Source organism: Cryptomeria japonica, chromosome 9 (genome assembly GCF_030272615.1).
Source record: "Cryptomeria japonica chromosome 9, Sugi_1.0, whole genome shotgun sequence".
NCBI classification, from domain to species: Eukaryota; Viridiplantae; Streptophyta; class Pinopsida; order Cupressales; family Cupressaceae; genus Cryptomeria; species Cryptomeria japonica.
Genome location: NC_081413.1, coordinates 177,949,537 through 177,969,612, shown reverse-complemented (window position 1 = coordinate 177,969,612; position 20,076 = coordinate 177,949,537). Strand labels below are relative to the sequence as shown.

The window sequence follows — 20,076 nt, the reverse complement described above, 5'->3', positions numbered from 1 at the left end:
GGATGGCGTAGAAGAATCTCCTTTGGAATTAGATGTTTGTAGACAAGCTTGAAAATTAGTATCACCCATCAAGGTATATGTCTTGTTGTTATAAATGAATTTAACTTGTCTATGCAATGTAGAGGGGACAGCTTGCATGCTGTGAATCCAAGGCCTCCCTAATAACAAATTATATGTTAAATTTCCCGGCATAACATGGATAGGAGTAGGCAAAGTAACAGGTCCCACTGTGAGAGGTAAGGTGATGATACCCAATGAAGTCTTAGCCACATTGTCAAAACCACGAATGGAACGAGAGTTAGGCTCCATAAGAGAAGTATCCACATTCATCTTATGTAATAGATTGATGCTACACACATTAAGGCCAGAGCCATTATCTACTAATGTTCGTCTTATAGCAGTGTCTTTCATGACAACCACAATCATCAAGGGATCATATTGTTGTTGGACTTCACTAGTAGGCAACTCATCTTGCGTAAACACAATTTGAGGCTTAGGATTCATCACAGAGTTAACAAAAGATGCTATATTACTAGATGTATTCGGTGGAGGAACATTCAAATCTTTCAAGGCATCTTGTAACATTCCATGATGAGCGGAAGAAGTTTGAATCAAATCCCAAAGGGATATCTTAGCAGGGGTAGTTTTAAGTTGTTCTATGAGATCATATTCCTTACCCATAACTTGCGAAATACAAGGAGCTTGAGGAAGGATTGGTTGAGGATTAGGAAGTGAAACTGGAATAACAGGAGGAGGATTGGGTTGCTTATTATTTCTGGTATGATAAGTATGGGCAACCGCATGATAACTCTCTCTAGTTATTTGCTTAGCATAATTGTAAGGACTTATAGGTTGTCTTCCTTGTACGGTAATGATTGGTTTGTTTGGAGTACCAAAGGAATCATGATCATACCTCCCTTGGACAGTAAGGAGAGGATTCTTAGGAATTTGAAAGGTGGGAGAAGGATAAGCACCTTGGACTTCAAAGAGGGGTTTGTTATATTCATTCAAATTTATCATGTTAACCAACTTAGAGATCTTGTTTTTGTTTATAGGTTTCGACAAAGCCACAAAGTCATCAAAGGCATCATCCAACAAAGCATAATCATATCGGTTAAAAGGTTTATCTTTTGATTCAAAAGGAGACATCTCCTCATAGAGGGGATTATTGAAAACAACCATGTTACTAGATTCAGGGGAAGAGTGGATAGGAATGTATCCTTGAGAGGAATCATTCGACTTATCTTTCTCATCACACCTAAATGGCATAGTAACAAGGTTTATGAGTTTTTGGTAAAATGAAGGTTTAGCATCCTTAGGGTTTAAAAACTCATCTAAAGCTTCATCTAATTCATCTTGGCTATACTCATAATAATCATCAAATGCATGAACATTTTGCAAATAGAAATCTGACATTTTGAAAAGATTGCATAAAATTTAAACACACAATGCAAAGAAACACAAGTTCTCTCTCTCTTTTTTTTTTTTTCTTTTTCTCTTTTAATGAAATGAAATGAAAACACACTAAATCTAGATCTAGATCTAACAAATGCAATGCAAGAGGAAGCAATGATAGATTCACGTCGGGTTCACCAAAATGTGTAGGGGAAAAAGCGAGACTAGGACAATGTACCCTAATCCTAACTTTTGGCACACATTGCGGAATACAAAAGAGCCTAGAGATATCGCACGGTTGGCTACTTCTTTTGGTGAAAGAGAGAGCCATGGGATATCTATTAGGATTTCTATTCCCTTCTTGAAATTGAAAGCTAAAATGATACAAGTTCAAACCCTAACCTCGAAATGTAAGTATGAACTAGTAACAAGTTTGCAGAATTGAGATTAAACAATGAACAGCTGTAAATGTAAGGATAAAATAAGAATGCAGATATGTACCTGAAGTCGAAATCAGACTGAAAATGTTCGGGACGGGGGCGTGGGCGCCACTGTCCTGAAAACTGCACCGGAAACCACTGTTTTGCACCCTGAAACACTGTCTGGAAACTATCGGAAAGCTGTCTGTCCGGAGGACCAGGGCGCCCAGCGCCTCTGTCCCAGGGACCAGGGCGCCCAGCGCCCCTATCCTGGTAGGACCAGGGTGCCCAGCGCCCCTGTCCTGGTCTTCTGAGCTGCAATTTTACACAGGGTTCTGTCTCAGTCTCCTCTTTCCGGATCTGTGTCCTGCAGCGTCGTCCGAATCCCGAAACCTGCAATAATATCTGAAAAGGGGGAAGGGCGGCTATATAGGGTTTTGCCTTAGTCAAACCCCCGCTTTGGTGATTTCCACCTCCACGAATAGCCAAGTTGTTTTGTAAAATGTATTGTGTGTGCAAACCTAGTGTGTGTGCAAGGTCCAAAATGCAAGAAAGCAAACTAGAGCAACCTAGAAAGTAAACCCTAATTGCTTGTAAATGATAATGCAAATGCTCTAAATCAAGATGCAATGTGATCTAAAGCATGAATAAATGATATATCAAAGCTTATGTAAGGACATGAAAACAATATGAAATCATACCCAACCCTCAAGGGAGGAGTACAAGCCAATCTTCAGTCGGTAATCTCCTATTGTTCTTCAATGTCTTCCAAGCCCTAATTGGATGAATGAATGGATTTGATAGATGCTTGATAGAATGATGTTGAGTGTTGTTGAAGTCTTCAAAGATCTTCTCTTTCGCTGCATATCCAGTTCCTGGAAACAAAAATCCGATCCCTTCCAATGAGGAAAGAGAGCTTTTATGTATGAAACCCTAGGTCGTAAATTCGTATTTTGGCCGACCTAGAGATTGAATATCCCGCCAATTTCTTGGGGTTAAGCTTTATTTTATGATTGGATCATGCTCCCAAAATTTCGGGAAAAATGTCCGGGACCATGTTGCACGGGCGCCATGGTCCCGACAACTTTTCACCAAATTTTCAGGGCCATCGGATATGATGATTTTAGAGAGAATCCCGAAGTTACAGGTGATTTCGAGATGTTTAGACCCCGAAACCAAGCCCCCAAGTTCGAAATAGGACTTAATTAGGGTTTTTGATTAAGTGATGTATTGGAGGAATAAAATGCGAAGGGCACGCTTTAGTGAAAGGGCCCAACTTTATGATGTAGAAAATGATGAAATAGGGCCTTAGACCTAATTAATTTGATTAATTAAGTGCTTAAGGAGAAATGCAATGCAGAATGCAAAATGCGCTAAGGCGGGTGCTAAACTAGGTGTGAAATTGTACCACCCTAGCGAGTGCGTACAATTTACGACGCTACAGTTCTAAAATGCATTAAGCCGACATGTTTAATCGGTTATTGCATCGGATATTATATTATTTGTAAAAGTCTTTATTGTAATATCTTATAGAGTTGACCTACTAAAATTGGTCTTAGGTTATGGTATAAATGTAAGATCTTATTTGTAAGATCAAATGTGGAATGTGAAAAAAAAAGAATTGTGAGAAGGTATATGCGAGATTAAGCAGAGGTATACACGAAGACATCATTTGAAGGTGAAGCTAGGTTTTTGTAGAAGCATATCAACATTACACCGGTACTGAATCCAGCATATGAAGATGCTATTTTGTGCAGTACATTCTTATTGGATTTAACTATCCAACTGTAGTTAGTGTGACTCCCATTTTGTGATTGAGCAGTGAGCTCTAGGCTGTTGGCCTTTCTGCATGTGTAGACCCCATTTATGTACACTTACTATTTGCAGTAGTATCATCTGATTGTGGGCAAGGTTTCCCACCGTGGTTTTTCCCCTTACAGGGTTTCCACATACAAATATTGGTGTTATGTGTTGTGAATAACTTTATGTTTATGTTTCATGCATTAATCTTTACCGATATAACAATTAACTGTTAACATTGTCTACCGGCATACTTAACTGGTTTACCGGTATTAAGCATTAAGTTGGTTAAGTTGTTTTGGTTTGAATTTATTAGATTCACCCCCCCCCCCCCCTCTTAGTTATCTTCGGGACCTAACACTGGTCACCGGTCATGTGATGTGAACAACCACTATCAATGATCCACTCATCAGAATTATCCATGCGATAAACTAAAGCTTTCTCATCAAACATCTCCTCTTTAATGGCTACAAAGACAATGTCTTCATTAGCATCACCATCAGATTCCTCATCAGTGATATCACCATCAACTACAATAAGACAATCTATTTTTCCTTTTCCCTTGTACTTCTTGAACTTGTCTCGCTTGTGATCATTATCACCATTAAGATAGTTAGCAGTTATGTGTCCAATCTTGTTGCATGCAAAACATTTCAAAGGTAATTTACCTCTATATTTACTGGTACCTTTGGGCAATCACTTGGCCAACAATGCTTCAAGCTCAACCAAACTATCTTCATCATCAATTTCTCTACTGGATCTAGATTCACGACAGTGATTAACATCTCTAATTTTCCTCATTGATGGGTTAGAAATAGAAGCTCTAAATGCAGACTCGGATTTTTGAACACTACCATCATAACCATTTAATTCAAATGCACTAAGCTTACCAATGATGGAGTCAAGGGTTACCTTAGTTTTGTCAATAGATTTTATCTCTAGAATGGCTGCAACTCGAATAGCGTAGACTAGTAGCAGGGTTCTCAACAAATTACTAACCACTGTGGCATCTTCCACTTTACCACCAACACTCTTGATCTCACCAACTATCTCTTTTATCCTTTGACCATACTGTTGGATATTCTCACCTTTAGCCATCTGCATGTCATCAAACTTCCCTCTTAGACTCTCTTCCTTGGCAATCTTCACATGTTCATCACTGCTATAAATCTCTTCGAGTTTCTTCCATACCTCATATGCAGTCTCCAGCTCATGAACATCAACATATTCTGCATCAGACAAAGAACTGATAATAGCCTCTTGTGCTTGATTGATTTTTTGTTGCTCTTCCTTCTGATCATCAGTCATAATCCCACTAGGTACAACATATTGAGTACCAACATGTTCCCAGTATTGATTTCCAAGACTCTTAATATAAATTTTCATTCTATCACTCCATATTCTATAGTTCTCTCTATTAAACTTTGGACTTTTCTTCTTCATCATGGTCTACAAGATCTTTACCTCAAGTTGTTAGGCTTAGACCTTAGAGGACCTGAGATGTGCTCTGATACCAATTGATGGTATGATGAAAGAATAAGGATCCGGTCAACTACTAAGAGGGGGCGGGGGTGAATCGGTAGATAGAAAAACTGATAATAACTTCACCAATCTCAAAATCAATCTCTCAAAGTAAACTTAGAACTATTAATGCAATATCATTGTCAAGATAAACCGGTTGACTGTTACAAGAGATAACAGTAAACAACTTGAAACTCACAATCATCCAAATACGTTTACTTCATATTGATGAATAATGATGAACAACAAATACCCTACCTGGTACTGAGAGGGGGGGGGTTGAATCAGTACATACAAAAATCTTTTTTGCAACTTATGAAGTTAAAACAATGCTAACTGGTTGTCTTCATTACTAAACTTAACCATGGCAATATCAGTTAAACAAAGTAAGACTTCAGACAACATAAACTAATAAAATTGAACACTTCAATTACATTCAATACTTGATAACTATTTCACCCATAAACATATGCATGTGGTATATTAGCAATACCATAACCATTAGCTCTTCATGCATAATCACTTAAACAAAGAATACTTAATCATCACATGAAAATGCACAACTCATGACACATAGATTTTTCACGTGGAAACCCAAATGGGAAAAACCATGGCGGGGATGAATACCCACAAGTGTGTTTTGAAATCTTTTGAAGCTCGCTCTGTTAGGAGCCTAGTCTGGTTAAAGACTTTACAATAAGGTTCTGCTAGGAACTGATCCTATTAAAGATCACCTGGTTAAGGGATGACTATATACCCTGTTAAAGGTTACCTTGCTAGACGATTTAAAGAACTCAATGAACTTGAGTCACCTGGTTAGAGGATTTACAGTAAGCCTTTTAAAGATATCCGGCAAAGGGATTTTCCTTCTGTTGAAATGGTTAGAAGACAACAGGTAAAACTTTGATCTGAGATAACAACACTATATGCTAAGGCAAATCCTTTTCAGTTCCTCTACTCTGCAATCACACTCTGTAGTTTTCTCTCACTTGTCTGGCAAGTATCTCATCACTCGGATACATACACAACTTTTGCCAACAACTTACAATAACAAACAACATCGAACTTAGAGACAACAATTAGGTCAGTAACATAAACCCTAAACCCTAAGCATTTAGGTTTACTATTACAAGAGGTCCAATCCTAATCGTCCAAACACTTTACATAGAATGAAACAATCTTAAACAGATCACAAGTCATTCTGCATCGTCGATTCTTCACCGCACAAAGAAATCAGTAACCCATCACACTTTCTTCTCATACCGCTAAGAAGAATGCTCATTCCTGAGGTAGACATTTAATGTAGTCGATCTTCATATGCAAGATCCTCAAGGAAATCCTTCACGTGCACAAAACTGACATGGCATCTCGATCTCATCCTTATTTCTTAGCTAACTCATCACAGAATACCATCGGTTGCATCACACAAGCTAGATTGCCAAACTGAAAACCCTAGAGCTGAGACTACCAACCGGTAGTCACACTTAGTGAAACCCTGACACCAGTTCACTACATCTCTCCATACCAGTTCTCCAACTTGATCATCAATAACAACTTCTTCCAATCTTCATACCAGTTGACCTATACTTATTGACATCAATGACAACATATATTATTATCATACCAATTCATCATATGCCAACAGATATAAGTAAAACTTCATTTCATATTGTTGCCGGTTATCATGACTTATCAAAGTGAAATAAGTAGTTAAGCAAATCAACCATATAATCATAATGACAAAAACATTCACCACTTGACACAATATTTTTGATGTGGAAACCCAAATGGGAAAAACCACGGTGAGATGGAACTCACAAGAAATATGAACTCTTCTGAAGTTCGCCTTGTTAGAAGCCAAGCCTGTTAAAGCTTTTACAAAAAGTCCTATAAAGAACAGATCCTGTTAGGGACCACCCAGTTAAGGGATTGACTATAAAGCCTTGTTAGAAGCAATACCCTGTGAGGAGTAACCTTTGTAAAGGATTTAGAATCCAAGCTAATGGATCACCTGGTTAGAGGATTTGAATAACACCAAGCTTGTTAAAGCTTACCCGATTAGAGGATTTTACTACTGTAATTGTTAGAAAACAACATGAGTTTGCTGATCTGTTTGAATAGCACTACACTTTCTTGTTTAGATCCTTTTCATGCTCCTATCTGCCTTTAATCAAACTGTAGATACACCATCCAGTTCAGCAACTGCACACTCAATTCAACTTTGCCAACACTTAAACTAAAACAACTCATCGACCTTATAAACAAATCAATTAGGTTGGTAACACAACAAAAACCTAATTCTCTTATAGAGATTACAAACAAATCGGTTCAAGTGTGACCATTGGATTACATAACAATCTATGCACATCATTCAAGAAAGCCTTGACCACTCCTTGATCACCGTTTCATTGAACTTAGTAACTCATCATGCACTTTGTATTACATGCAATATACTTGCTCATTCCCTAGACAAATAACATTAACTAAACACGCCAAAAAACTCTTGAAACTCTCCTCATACAATATGCATACATGTCATAATTATTACTACTCATCATCAGATCATAAACCAATATAACCAATTCACCAAACTTAATCGGTTAGGGTTTATCAAATCAATAGGCAGGGTTTACCAGTTCAACTCTTCAATACTTAACAATACCGGTTCACTCCTCAAACTTACCTACCGGTTACAGTTCCTTTCACTTAGCTCTTCCTACCGGTTACAAAACAACATTATCACAATAACATTACCGGTTTATTGACATCAATGACAACATAACAAATCATTAATGCAATCTTCATGCAAATGCCAACATGATGGAGGGAAGGGCAGTGTAAGGATTGGTCAGACCCTAGAAACTTTCAAGCAAATGCACTATCAAGTGCTAAGACGATAATGCATGCACAATAATTCTTATTGCAACTTGTCAAAATTTGAAGATCAACCTATAACCTGCAAAAAACAAAGACAAGAATAATAAGACAACAAAGATCAAGGTCTATCCTGCAAAACAAATGAAAATCAAAGATCATAAAGCAAAACTTCAAACAAATTTTGAAAAGGACAACTATGCTCGTCCCACCGAGCGTGCCAATTGTAGATGGATAAAATCAAATCTGAGATCTTATGGCAGAAGATTCAAATAGATTTTACATCAAACAATGAAGTACCTGCAATGAACACACATGCAAACCAAATATTTAAAATTAAAACACACATGCATGCTACGAAATCTACTCCATTGTACTTCTATCTTCAATATCTTGCCATTCAAGATTTGTGCTCTCAGATTTCAACACTAGGCGCAAGAAGCTATGAAGAATGAAGATTTAAAATAAAAGATGTGAGATTGATCAACAAAAGCCAAATGCAAGAAAATATATTAAAGATGTAAATGCAAGATAGTGGATGGGTCCTCAAAATGCAAAGATGATGAAAAATGCAAACTGACATAAGTTTGACGCATAAAGATGAGATACCCAAATAAGAGAGGGGGCCTCATTTAAATAGATTTTCTCTGGGCGAGTTCATGTTGTGGGATGAATATGGGATAATGCAAGATGAGTGGTATAGGGAAGATGAGTGGTAAATGGGAAATGGTAAGTGGTAGGAGGGGATATTAAAGGGTTTTATTAAATAAATAGAGAAATGTATATAAGGTGAATGCATGAAGGCGTATAAATGAATATGATATAGTTTTATTTAATAAATTTAATAGATAAATGATGAGATATTAATAATAGTATAATGAAAGATGGAAATTATGAATAGTGAATTATGGAGAAATAATAGTGTAATAATAAGGATTCACCCGATGTTTAGAGAAATTTGAAATTAAATGAGGAGAAATTAATAGAAATTTTTATGTGTCTACAGTAGAATTTGTCAAGTTGCAAAAGGTAGTAGTCGAAATGTGGGATTGTATAAACCTTTGACAGTACTCGAGAGACCTTGGGAAGACATAAGCATGGATTTCGTACTTGGATTGCCTAAGACACAGAGAGGAAATGATTCTATATTTGTGGTGGTGGATAGATTCTCGAAGATGGCTCATTTCATACCTTGTAAGAAAACATCATATGCAGTGCATGTAGTTGACTTATTTTTCAAGGAAGTAGTGAGATTGCATGGATTACCTAAGAGCATAACTTCAGATAGAGACACTAAGTTTGCTGGTTATTTTTGGTGAACACTTTGGAAGAAGATGAAGACATATTTGGAATTCAGTTCTACTTTTCACCCACAGATTGATGGACAGACATAAGTAGTAAACAAGAGCTTGGGAAATTTGTTGAGATGCTTAGTTGGAGAAAATACTAGAAGTTGGGATTTGATTCTTGCATAAGTAGAATTTGCCTACAATAATTCAGTAAACAGGTTTACCGAAAGAACACCTTTTGAGATTGTTATCAGAGCACACCCTAGAGGTATATCAAAATTGAGAGATATCAGTAATAAAGATAAGAGGAGTGCAGAAGCAGAAGAATTTGCATATCACATGAAGGCCTTGCATATTCAGGTTAAACAACATCAAGTATAAAGAGAAGGAAGATGAGAAGAGGAGACATAAGGAATTTGAAGTTGGTGATGAAGTGATGGTATATCCGAGAAAATAAAGATTTCCAGTTGGAACCTATAACAAATTGCAGATGAAAAGGTTTGGACCTTGTAAGATCTTGAGGAAGTTCAGTTCCAGAAATGCATATGAAGTAGAGTTACTAGATAGTTTGAGTATTTCACCTACATTCAACATTGCAGATCTACATCAGTATCATGAATCATAAATTAGTGAAGACAATATTACAAACTTGGAGAAACAGTTGCCTCGGAAGCAACTAGAGCATATTGAAGACATTTTGGACAGTAGGATTGGGCGTAGCACCTGGAGCAACCAGTATAAGGAGTATCTTGTGAAGTGGAAGGACATACCAGTTGAAGATTCATCTTGGATTTCTTAGGCAGAGGTGGACCGCCTTGGTTTTCCTCTGACCCCTACAAAGTGAGAGACTCACTTTTTCAACATCCTCAGATGTTTGATGTAGGAGCATCCCCGGTTCTTGGCAATCTTGCATCAACCAAAAATATTTCTTTTCTGTTTGTTTTTTGTTTTGTAGTTTCAACATTTCTTTATGTATTTTCTTGCATTGGCTCACTGGATCTTGTGGAGTTGGATTTTGCTTGAGGACATGATCATCTTCTTTATTCCTAAACCGCGAAGCATTTGGATTGTTTTCTGACAAGTTATCGATTCTAGATCCCGAGATAGTTTTCTGGCACCAGAATCACTTGGACCTATTTGCATTGGTGAATCTACCGGATCCTTTTCATAGCTTGCAGAGTCCAATTCGTTGATCCCGATGTTCCTTGGCATGTGGGCGACCTTTCCTTTGATCCACATTTCATCCTTTGGATTTTCTGGAGGAATCTCTTTGGCGGAGGCTGACCTGTTGGTTTTACACATTTGATCTTGTTCTTCGGCATTTGATTCCTTTTGGTCCGACCAGATCTCCTTGGAGCATATAAATCAATGTAATTAAACATCATAAATCAATTAGTTAGAACATAGAAGATAGATCTTAAGATTTAGAGGTCCGAAGTTGACCAATTCTGTAATTGAATATGTATCTAGCAGGCCAGTGAGCCAAATCTTGTAATCTGGATGATACCGGTTATCTGTAATCAGTTTTCATGATCTAATTCATTTAGTTCTGCATTGCATCCATCATATCCTCTTGTTTCCATTGTGTTTACTTTTGCTGCACTATCCGAATTTATCTCTTTGAGGTCCCTCCTAACCGGTGACTGCACCACAATGTTTGAGGGATTCCTTTTTAACATAGAATGGACATGGAAAGAGTCGGTTGAGGAAATTAAAACAAGAACCAATTAAAAGTTTCACATGTAAAAACCATCCAAGCATTGAGTTGGAACTCATAGTCAACTTTAAACTTTCAAATTTGGAGGCTAAACTTGTCCCATATAGAATGTTTTAGTTTGTATTTCCAAAGGAGTTGAGTTAGCTAAATATGAAGGCATATAGAAGACTTTGAGAGAGGAAAGGATCTAACACTACAATTGTTAAGCTACTTCATACAAGCATCATTTTTTAAACTTTATTTCCTGGCCAATCTTCATATGGAAAGAACTAGAGTGTCCCCATATAAATTTTTAATTAGAGGAAAATGATAAACTAGAATCCTTTCCTATTTCTACTTCAAATTTGAAAATAATTTAAAAAAAAAAAGAAATAAAAAATAACTATTTATTGAAAAAAATGACAATACTTCTTTGTTTTTTCCCTTTTTTTTAATTTATAAAAGATATTATTGAAAATTTCATTTAAAAATATTATTTAAGAATACCACTTAATATTAAACAGCAGCCAAATTCAGAAGCTCAAAACATAATAAGCAACAAAATTTATTACCTATTACACCATCAACTCCACAAATTACAGCTATTTTTTTTTTAAACGAGTGCTAATCAAAATCAAAATAAGCTAAACAACTACAGAAAGCTCTTTTCTTAAAAATGATGTTAGAAAATCTGAAAACGGAGATGGCAGAGAGATCGAAATTCAGCATTGGAAAGCGAAATCGAATGTTGGCACTGGTAAACTACATATCTTTAAGACCATGATTGATACAGAGAAATAAATAAATGGCTTTAAAGCCATGTTTGAGAACGAAGGCGGTGACATTTATTTATCATCATGGCAGGAGTAAAATTAGAATGAGTAACTCCACATGCTTTAATTGTTATCATGTTATTCCATCGCGCATTGAGCTTACTACACACAACACCCATGCAAACATATTTCTGTATCCACACCTATTGCACAACTGGGCTGCCAAGAATTCGCTTTCAGTTGGTAAACAAGGCTTTCGGCTTTTCTACTGGTGCATTTTTTCAAAACAAACTTATAAACATGTACGCCAATTGGGGTAGTTGGATTGATGCACGCAAAGTGTTCGACGAAATGACCAAACAAGATGTCTTCTCATGGAATGTGATCATTACGGCTTACAGAAGATATGGATGCTCTCATGAGGCACTGAAACTTTTTAATCAAATGCAACAAACTGGTATCCAACCCGATCAGTTCACATTTGCAAGCATTCTCCCAGCTTGTGGCAAAATAGGAATTTTGGGACAGGGTATGGATATACATCAAAGCATTATTGAAAGCGGATTTTCATCGGATGTTGTAGTTGCGAACTCCCTGATAGATATGTATGCAAAATGTGGAAATATACAGAAGGCACGGGAAGTGTTTGACAATATGCCTCAAAGAGATGTGATCTCGTGGAATGTTATGATTGCAGGATATGCACAAATTGGTTTTCTTGAGGAGGCTTCACAGCTTTTCAAAGAAATGTCTCAAAGGGATGTGGTCTCGTGGAATGCTATGATTTCGGGATATGTTCAAAAAGGTTTTCTTGATGAGGCTTTCCGTCTTTTCAGTGTAATGCCTCAACGAGACGTGATCTCATGGAATACAATGATTGCAGCATATGCTCAAAGGGGTTTTCTTGAGGAAGCCTCAAGGATTTTCAAAGAAATGCCACAACCAAATGTGGTCTCATGGAATACAATGATTGCAGGACATACAAAAAATGGTGATCTTGATAAGGCTTTAAGGTTTTTCAATGAAATGCCTCATCGAGATATCGTCACATGGGATGCAATTATTGCAGGATATGCACAAAATGGGATTCTTGATAAGACATTAAGGTTTTTCAAAGAAATGCCTCATAAAACTGTCAATTCATGGACTGCGATGATTTCAGGATACGCACAAAACGGTGATCTTGATAAGGCTTTGAGGCTTTTCAAAGAAATGCCTCAAAGAAATGTGGTCTCGTGGAATGCGATGATTGCAGGATATGCACAAAATGGGCTTATTGAAAATGCCTTGGAAACTTTTAAGCAAATGCAATTGGCAGCTGTAAAGCCAAACTCCACAACCTTTGCCAGCATCCTTCCAGCCTGTGCCAAAATGGGAGCTTTGGAACATGGTATGGACATACATCAAAGCATTATTGAAAGTGGATTTTTGTCAGATGGTGTGCTTGGGAGCGCCCTGGTGGACACGTACGCAAAATGTGGAAGCATTCATAAGGCACGTAAACTGTTTGACAGAATGTCTCTTCTAGATGTGATCTCATGGAATGGTATGATTGCTGGGTATTCACAAAATGGGCTTCCTGAAAAGGCCTTAGAGACTTTTAAGGAAATGAAATTTGCAGGCGTGACTCCAGATTCTGCAACCTTCGCTGGTATTCTTCCAGCCTGTGCAAAAATAGGAGCTTTGGATCAGGGTATGGACATCCATCAAATCATTATTGAAAGTGGTTTTCTGTCAGATGTTTTAGTTGTGAGTGCCCTGGTTGACATGTATGCAAAATGTGGAAGCTTAAGGAAGGCACGTGAAGTGTTTGAGAAAATGTCTCAACGAGATACGGTCTCATGGAATGTGATGATTGCAGGATATGCGATGCATGGCTTTCGGAAGGATGCTCTTAAACTTTTTGAACTAATGGAGCACTCTGGAATATACCCTGACCATGTAAGCTTCGTTTGTGTTTTATTTGCTTGCAGCCACGATGGTACCGTAACTGAAGGATGCAAATACTTCAATGATATGAGGGAGACTTATTGCATTATGCCTACAATGGACCACTATATATGCATGGTTGATCTTCTTGGCCGTGCTAACTATCTTGAGGAAGCTTTAAACATTATCATCAAAATGCCAATTAAACCTGCGCTGGTTGTGTGGATTTGTTTGTTGGGTGCTTGCAGGTCATATAAGGACATAGGTTTAGGAATATTTGTATCAACTCTCCTTTTTGATTTGGATCCTAAAAATACTGCACCTTATGTCCTTCTGTCAAACATTTATGCAGAAGTGGGAAGGTGGGGTGATGTTCAAGAGATAAGGAGACTGATGAAAGATAGAGGAATTAAAAAGATGCCTGGATGTAGTTGGATTGAAGTCCATAACTTGGTACATGTTTTTCTTCAGGAGACAGACCACATCCTCAATTAAAGGGCATCTATGAGAGTTGGAAAATTAGTCTTGGGTGATGAAGTCTGTAGGACAATTTCCAGATTCAAAACCTGTACACGATATGTGAGGAGGAAAAATAATTGTCAGCTGCCAACATTTTGAGGAATTGGGTAACTACATTCCGATTACAATTAGAGTTATAAAGAGCTTCTAATATGTGTTAATTGTTACACTGCATTAAGTTTATCTCCAAGACTGTTGCAAGAGAAATTCCTGTTACAGGTTTGAATTAGTTCCATCATTTCATAAAAGGACAAGGTTATTGTCTGGAGAATTGATGATACAAAGCGAAGCAAGCTGTCAATATAAATTTTCACCATAACAAGGTGCATAATATCGGATTTGTCATGATGAGGAGGAGAAAAGTCTTATTTTCAGTTTCTAAGTGTTTCTTCTAAGTATTTGGAGAGCTGGACCATGCTGTTAACTTTATAAAATCAGATGTGTAGTGTGCATGGAGGTCTTATGACCTTGAACGATATTTAAAGAAGCCCGTACATCTATGGAATGAAAATTTGGAGGAGGTGGAGAATGGAAGAAAAAGGAGACGAATGTTTGAGGGAAAGAGAAACATGCCAATCAGGAAGAAACTTTAGAGAGGAATAATCCACCACTTGTGAACCATGAGGAGAGCATCTTTGGACCAACAGAATTTTATTATATGAACTTTCTTGGTAACCCAAATTTCATCTATATTTTCTTAATACCACCTTAACCTCTTTGTAACTGCTAAATTTTGTAATACTTTTTTAACATTTTGTGATAACAATTTTACTAATTTTTTTCTATTCTTTTTACCTTACCGTTTCAAATTTTGCAGAAAGATGACCAACAGAAGGTGAGAGAACATGCTTGTGAAACAGAAGAGAAGGCTGGGGAGACGAAAGAGTTTGTGGAGAATATATAAGCTGTGAGTAGATAAGTTTAGTGTGCACCATTTTTGGGTCCTTACAGAAATCTCTACAGCCTGGTGTTGCTAGATTTATTAAAAAATATGACTGCAGGTTTGTGTCTGAGAAACATCTTAAGTTTGTAAAAGTTACCCTGGTTGTGTATCATTCACAAAATAATGAGTGTAATAGAATCAGAGAGCTGCCAAAGCTGTAGGTTTTCCTCATATAGAGAAACTCATTCATGGGAATTTGCGCTACAGGCTTGCCAGCAAGTGGCAGATCATGGAGCTGAATGTCTCTTCCAACTGCTTTAAGGATGCCACCCTGCCCCTTCCTGCCCCTTCTCTGTGCTGGAGACAAGCTGTTTAAGCATATCATGTTTTCCAACCACATCAGTAGCTAAATTCTCACTCCTCCCACTACTTGCTCACAGCGATGGTGTTTCCAAGTCACAGATCATTTGCACTGATTTCATGCTATGTTTTCTCCATTCAGCATAATGATGCTTCATAGCTGCGATGTTTGTTCAGTTTGTTCCAAAGCTTCTCCATGAACTACAATTTTCTGGTTCACACTATGTTTTGTCATTATTTGCAGATTTGCATAAAATATATTGATATGTTATATATTCTTTCGCAGTTCCAATCAAATTGTACTCAGCCTTCAAATTCTTCAGTCAGTTGCAGAATCATGTAGATTTTCTCCCAATTTCTGACCACAGTGTTGCTCCATAGCTCCTCAGCACCGATAGTGGAACCCTTGCTCCCTCATCTAGATACTATCAGGAAAATATAGGGAAAGCAATTACCTTGCCAATTTTATTTTGTTTCCACAGTACATCTTGTCATGCTTGGACTCTAGCTATAACACCTGCTCTGTCAATAAAGAAAAAAAGTTGAACTCCTTGTCCAATATCAAGTGAGTTCAATTGGAAAGCAACCAGGGGAGTTTGGTTGTCTGAGAATCCCCTATTCAAACAAATGGGTTTGCTGAAATGTTTGATGATTATATATGTTAGAATCTATCTCTGAAAGTGAGGACATGGGGGAAATCAGTGTGATAGGCCTTGCCATTTCCAGAAATGAATAGGACATGGTTATGCCAGATCTGATGTTTATGGCTCAAGGACCTGGGATTAGTGTCACGAAGCCTTGAAATTCTAATTCCGAAAGGGATTTCTACTGGCAGCAGTGGAGGAGATGGATATGATGCTGGATTTGAAGATATTGAGAAGTACCATCAGAGAATGCTTTCAGAAAATCCCATAAATTCTGTCATCTTGAGGAATTATGCTTAGTTTTTGTTAGAGTTTAGTATTTTTCTATTTTTAATTTTATTAGTATTACATTGACAATTCGAAAATGTAGGATTTATGAAAGGTGAATTCAATCATTCTCTGCTTTTGTATGACTTAACCTCCAAAATTAGCTATTTTGCAATTTGTTGGTGATCCTTTCGGGATTATACTTGAGTGCAAGAGGAATCGCAGCGGCATTGCTAATGGTGAAATCCTATATTTTCACCTTTTTGCTTCCCGTAAGCTTGTATGCATTCGCCCACTTGGTAATGAGCTCATAGGTCCAGAAGCAATATGCAAGCATCAATTAATGTTATTTTAGTCATAAATAGAATGTGTCAAGCTGTACCATTACTAATTGAGAGAATGTTAAGTGAGAACTTTTAAGGTGTGTCATATCAGATAACAAATTTTTTATTTGATAAATTTACCTGTCTTATTTGAACTCTATTATGTTTTGGTATTCAAATTTACGGGGTTTGGAAACTTCTGAAAATACTCTTGGAACTGCTTTCTTAGGAAATAATTCATGGGAAAGAGCTAGAGTTGGGAAACCATAATAATGAGGAGCATTGTTCAAAGTTTCCTAAAATGGAAAAGTCTTTGGAAATGATTGCAGAGTACGGAGTCTGCTTGCTCTATTCTTTCAGGTTTCCAGAAGATATAATGCTATAAAGGAGGCAACTACTCCTTTTTGAATCTGAGGTTGGTATTTTCCTATTTTTAATTTTATCACTATTACATTGTCAATTTGAAAATGTGGTCTTGATGAGAGGTAAATTCAATCATTCTCTGCTTTTGCATTACTTAACCCCCAAAATTAGCTATTTTGCACTTTGTTGGCGATCCTCCTGGAATTACACTTGAGTGCAAGAGGAATCACATCAGCCTTGCTAATGGTGAAAACCTTATATTCTCACGTTTTTGCTCCATATAAGATTATATGCATTTGCTCAATTGGGCATGAGCTCATAGGTCTAGAAGCAATGGGCGAGCATATGCTTTTCCATTATAATCTAGATGGTGCTTCATGCTTAACAATAATTGTTCCTTTAGCCATAAATAGAATGTACCATGCTGTAACATCACCAATTGTGAGAATGTTAACTGAGAACTTTTAAGTTGCGTTAGATCATAGATCTGCTGATAACAAATTTTATATTTGACAAGTTTATCTATCTTATTTGAACTTCTGAATATACTCTTGGAATTTCTTTCTTAGGAAATAATTCATGGGAAAGAGTTGACTTGGGAAACTATAATAATGAGAAATGGTGTTCGAGGTTTCCCAGAATGGAAAAGTCTTTGGAAATGATTCCAGCTACGAATTCTGCTTGTTTCTATTCTTCAAGGTACATTTGAAGTAATTTCCATAGGATGTAATGCTATAAAGGAGGCTGCAGCTCCTTTATAATTATGAGGTTAGTACTATTTTAAATTTTATCAGTACTAAATTGTCAATTTGAAAATGTGGGCTTAGTGAGAGGTAAATTCAATCATTCTCTGCTTTTGTTTGACTTAGTCCCCAAAATTAGCTAGTTTGCACTTTGTTGGTGATCCTTCTGGGATTACACTTGAGTGCAAGAGGAATCACAGTAGCCTTGCTAATGGTGAAAACCCTACATTTCCACCTTTTTACTCCGCATTAGATTGTATGCGCTTGCCCACTTGGGCATGAGTTCATAGGTCCACATGCAATGGTTTAGCATATGCTTTTCCATTATAATTTAAATGGTGCTTCTTGCTTAACAATAAATGTTTTTTTAGTCATAAATAGAATGCGACATACTGTACCATTAACAACTGTAAGAATGTTAAACTGAGAACTTTTAAAGTGTGTTAGATCATAGCTCCGCAGATAACAAATTTTGTATTTGACAAATTTACCTGTTTTATTTGAACTCTATTATATTTCGGCATTCAAATGTATGGAGTTTGGAAACTTCTGAACATGCTCTTGGAATTGCTTTCTTAGGAAATAATTCATGGCAAAGAATTGACTTGGAAAACTATAATAAGTTTGAAGTTTCCTAGAATGGAAAAGTCTTTGGAAATGATTCTAGTTTACAGATTCTGCTTGTTTCTATTCTTTCAGGTACATCTGAAGTAATTTCCATAAGATATAATGCTTTAAAGGAGGCTACTGCTCCTTTGCAAATTTGTGGGTGGCTTCATGAAACATGGCTCACTTAGAAAGTGCAAAAATTTGAGTCTTTTCCTTAAAAGGAGCTCTGAATGTTTAGGAGGAAGATTTTAACCTATTGTTTCATGAATGAGGGATTCCTGCTTTTCTACAATAGTTGCTTATGAGGTAAACTACAATGCTGCAAATAAATGGTCCTATAATTTCTACAAATATGTGTATTTGTGGCTAAAATAATTTGTCCTGCAAGTGAGATGATTATTTGAAACAAAAACAACAATTGAAAATTTTGAAGTGGTTATGAACTAATAGTTTAGCCATAGAAGTTCTCTATTGTTTGCCGCAAAACTTTAGCTCCCCATCATTGGACATCTCTAAAAATTCTGCTTTGAAGCACTTACTGTTCTTAGCAGTAAACCATTGTAAGGGATCTCGACATTGTTTGTTACTGTAGAGAGGGGCTGGAAGTTTTCAAAACGAACTAAAGTTTTTTATAGCTAATCAACAATGCCAGAGAATTTTTGTGAGAAATAAATTAAGATAGCATCCAATACTCAAACGTGTTGCCAAGATGAATTTTGATACTCTGCAGGCCAAGGGGAGGTGCATTGAAAGCTTGTAGCGTTGGCTTAAGTTCTCTATAGGTATGAAGCAAGACCCATAAAAACACTATTTGGGTAAAGATGTAAGAGAAACCAACTAATATATCTAAACAGGTGTAGGCAAGGTGAAATATGATATCCACCTAGCCCTTTGACTGTAAAATGCTCCTAAATTTACTCAACACTTTCAGAGAAAGGATAGAGAAGCCTCTTCCATGGGACCATTGCCCTATTGTGATCTTTCTTAAGGGGAATTTTCGACCCTTGAAATCACTTATCTTTGAAGACACATTCTTGTTCTTCTCAAGCATAAAATTCAAGTTTTCCTTTTCCCTTTTTGCTCCAGGTTTGCAGATTCTTTGTGCCCCTGAACCTGTGGGCTTGCTTGAGCTCTCAAAATCTACTGAAGATGATGAGTTTGCCCCTGCTTATACCAAATGTCTCTTGCACTTCCCGATGGGCATATATTTAATATTCATGCATGGCTTCTTTTTAATGTTTACCAGTGTTCCACGGGTGTTGGGGACAGGGGGACCAAGGGCCTAAGTTTGGGGACGACGGCGGGACAGTGGCGGGGTGGTGGTGCTGATATAGTTATACATATACATATAGTACTTGAAAAACTAGTTTTGAAAAGATGTATGACAGTATTATAGTACTAAATCTAAATACCAAGATTTCTTCAATGCTAATTGTGTTGTTATATGGAGCCTAATCAAACTCGGAGGTTAAATTTTCCCTACTTCTATTGGTGCGGTTTCCCCCTATATTTTTCAACGGGGGTTTGTGGGCAACGCCCCCAAGTTAGGGTCAAGGGGCAACTCCCCTTGTGCGCTCCCTGTCGTGATACAGGGTGGGGTCAAGGGGCAGTGCCCTTGCGAGGCCAAAAATACTTATTATTTTCTAAAGGCGTCGGGTGTTATTTTTCT

At 37.1% G+C, this 20,076-nt stretch overlaps 1 protein-coding gene across 5 annotated transcripts; it reads left to right on the top strand.

The window, feature by feature from the left end:
* The first annotated feature begins 11,585 nt into the window (after nt 1-11,585).
* Nucleotides 11,586-18,789, top strand: LOC131038092 (pentatricopeptide repeat-containing protein At4g02750). 5 transcript variants are annotated; one of them, XM_057970460.2, is made up of 6 exons: nt 11,586-14,886; nt 15,033-15,122; nt 15,366-16,668; nt 16,922-17,107; nt 17,625-17,823; nt 18,498-18,789. In XM_057970460.2, exon 1 carries the CDS (start codon nt 11,903-11,905, stop codon nt 14,189-14,191), a length of 2,289 nt encoding a protein of 762 aa, XP_057826443.2. In that variant the 5' UTR covers nt 11,586-11,902; the 3' UTR covers nt 14,192-14,886; nt 15,033-15,122; nt 15,366-16,668; nt 16,922-17,107; nt 17,625-17,823; nt 18,498-18,789. The 5 variants fall into 5 exon arrangements, with proteins under 5 accessions (XP_057826443.2, XP_057826392.2, XP_057826397.2 ...); XM_057970409.2 differs by having other exon boundaries at nt 15,033-15,216; XM_057970414.2 differs by having other exon boundaries at nt 15,033-16,608.
* The last annotated feature ends 1,287 nt before the right edge of the window (nt 18,790-20,076 follow it).

Excerpts from the sequence above, each read along its gene's own strand:
- LOC131038092 (XM_057970460.2), top strand. The coding sequence starts at position 11,903 with ATGTTATTCCATCGCGCATTGAGCTTACTACACACAACACCCATGCAA.